The following is a 2,618-nucleotide window of genomic DNA, read 5'->3' as shown; positions in this document are numbered from 1 at the left end:
TTCTGCGGCTAGTATTCCAGCTGGCACATTTTCGACGCCTGTTTTTGCCGATTCCATTAACTACTTTTGCATAGAGCTGTGACTACGATCTCGCTCACTCGAGCTTCAAGCCCCCGTGTTAGGGCTAGACACGTAGTCCCATCCGGGTTCAGTTCACGTGACTCACGTGACACGAGAAATGCACGCACGTGCATTGCGAGCGGATGACTCACGTTTTCCACCGAAAAACAGTGTTTATCGGAATATAATCCTACGCAGGCTGATCGGCATGAGCTACGATTGCGGGTTTGCCAACAGGGTGTTGGCAGCAGCTATAGTTTCCGGCAGTTTCGCTCGCTTGCTCCCGTGTATGTGCTGCTTTCTACATTTTGAAGTAGCAACAGCGACAACAGCAACAGTAGACAGTTTTCAGCGCGACAAGAGGCTGCGTCCTGGAGCATCATGCGCGTGTGCCTTGTGGTGTGTTTTATCTCTCAAGTAAATGTGACTGTAGGTATGGACAGCCCCATGTGTGAGACCTGTGCATTTGCCAGCATCATGGGCGCAGAAAATTCTGGGAACTCCGCCAATGTTCAATGATTCATCCCAATCCTCCAATATCCATTTTCACAGCAGAGGCTCCATTCTTTGACCATCAATGGAGCGGATGAAGAGCATTCACTTCGCACACTTGGAGGAGCATCGTTGGACGGCTCCTCCCATCGGCGAAGACGCAACTATGACGAGTACTGTCACAATCGCTGTGGCATAGGACAGCTGAAGCTGATAGCATTCGAGGAAAAGCCTGCGTTGTATCAGAATTCGAAGGTTGGGGGTTTCATCAGCCTTCAAAAGAGCCTCACAAAATACATCAGTTCCCGATGTTGAGACTAACCACTAGCAACATATAGATTCTTCTGATAGAACTTGATTACAGGTAGGCCTTAGCAATACGGGATCTACGACTGCTGTAGAACGTGTATCATGCCGAAGAGAGTGTCTCCAAGAGACAGTCTCTTCCCCATAGAGTTCATCGACATGGAGCGTCACGCACGTGCGTGCTCCTTCCCGCGGTTCACTTCTTAGCCGATCAGTCAGTTCATCGGGCCTCGGACGACCTCGTAGTTGGAGGATGGATTCCGCTCTCATCTATTCATCGTTATCATCCCTATAACTTTGAGCGAATGTGAATTGAATTGCCGCAAGTATTCGCTGGTTGTAGGAGAATCTGCTTATCCGTTAGCTTCTTTCGTAAGCAAAATGATCAAGCAAACTATCCTCAGCATCCTCTTAGTTTGTAGAGCTACCAGTGAACCCAGCAACGTGCCTCCTCTTGGCTCATACCGTCAGTTTGATCCGTCCACCGGTCTCTCTAAAGACGACCTAGTTGTCACTGTCAATAGCGACGAGAAAGGAAAGAGGTTAATCACGGTTTACATCGCAAAAGATGACGACAGTAAAGTCGATTTACAGTCTATTATTTATCAGATCGACAACGTCCCCCTCAAGATGACGAAGAGCTCAGGTGACCTCTACAGCGTGGACTATAGCTCCCCGGTCGCTAAGAGCACGTTGTATCCCTATGGTGCTATCGATTTCAAGCTAGACTATGATTCTTCTAAGCCGAGGTTCATCTTAACTCACCGACCGACTCATACCAAGTATACGCTCGTATTACCGTGGCTGGTATTATCGGGTGAGGATCACTCAAAAAAGCTGCGAGGATTAGCGGAGCCCTCCAGTGGCGGTATTAAGGCCAAAAAATATTGTGGTGTTGGTGACCACAAAGAGGATACTATTCAGATGTATACCGAGAAGGGGCGTCTTCAAGCTTTCTTTCAAAATGCAGTGGATTCTTCTATCTATGGGCAAGTATGCGAAATATCGGTCATTACTAACTATGCATTGTCAGGGAGATACCTCTTTTTCGACAAGTTCGTGAATGACACGTCTGTTTCAGCTTTCATCAAAGTTGGCTTTTCGATTATCAAAGATGAGACAGCCGACTCTTATGCTGTCACATACAATGGGGATAATGAGAGCCGTGTGGTTTTTGAAAGGTGTTGATGGTAGCTCTCTGCGAATGCGAGGTGCATTCTGGAGTCTGGAGGAACACACTCAAGATGCCATTTTATGTGGAATTCTCAGGGAAAACAAATCTCATCTCCCATATCGTCTTTTTCAATTCATACATTTCGCTACATCCTTCGTCAGTCTCTGAACTTCGATATTGATACCCCTATATTTTCAGCAGTGGAAAGTCTGCACCAACAATGATGTTGCGTTTGAGTAACCTAGTTACTCGCGGTAGATCTCATCGACTCCTACGCAATCCACGCAATTTTGCTCGTTACCGTCTAAAGTGATATGTATGTGCATGGCGATCCGATCGCCGCGATCGTGCCAGCCTGGCATTGCCAAGCACTTTGGGGCTCCCCAGCTTCCAAGCTGGTGCGGTATCATCATTATCCGATAATGAGTATCGAGTTCATCAGGATCAACATCAGTGTGTAACAGCTCATCATCCAATGCTACCAGGAGAGAACATTAGACGGACATTGTCCAGCAGGAACCGCACATCTACAAATTTCTTTTCACACCTCCTCCTTAGTCCTTTCCTTCTCTCATTATACCTGTAA

At 47.1% G+C, this 2,618-nt stretch overlaps 2 protein-coding genes across 2 annotated transcripts in view; both read left to right on the top strand.

The window, feature by feature from the left end:
• Positions 1-82, top strand: part of Pmar_PMAR024137 (hypothetical protein) — a gene marked incomplete at both ends in the record, with an annotated part of 207 nt that extends 125 nt beyond the window's left edge. The window contains one exon of the mRNA XM_002777251.1: positions 1-82. This exon is cut by the window's left edge and continues 4 nt beyond it. Coding sequence (XP_002777297.1) covers positions 1-82 — 82 coding nt within the window.
• Positions 83-1,220: 1,138 nt separating this feature from the next.
• On the top strand, positions 1,221-2,131 carry Pmar_PMAR024136 (hypothetical protein; the record flags this gene model as incomplete). The annotated part of the gene is made up of 1 exon (XM_002777250.1): positions 1,221-2,131. A coding segment is annotated over one exon (825 nt), but the record flags the coding sequence as incomplete, so codon positions are not given.
• Between the last annotated feature and the right edge of the window lie 487 nt (positions 2,132-2,618).

Source organism: Perkinsus marinus (genome assembly GCF_000006405.1).
Source record: "Perkinsus marinus ATCC 50983 genomic scaffold scf_1104296952136, whole genome shotgun sequence".
In the NCBI taxonomy this organism is placed as follows: domain Eukaryota; phylum Perkinsozoa; order Perkinsida; family Perkinsidae; genus Perkinsus; species Perkinsus marinus.
The sequence above is the reverse complement of the archived record's forward strand: the minus strand, read 5'-3'. Positions and strand labels throughout refer to the sequence as shown.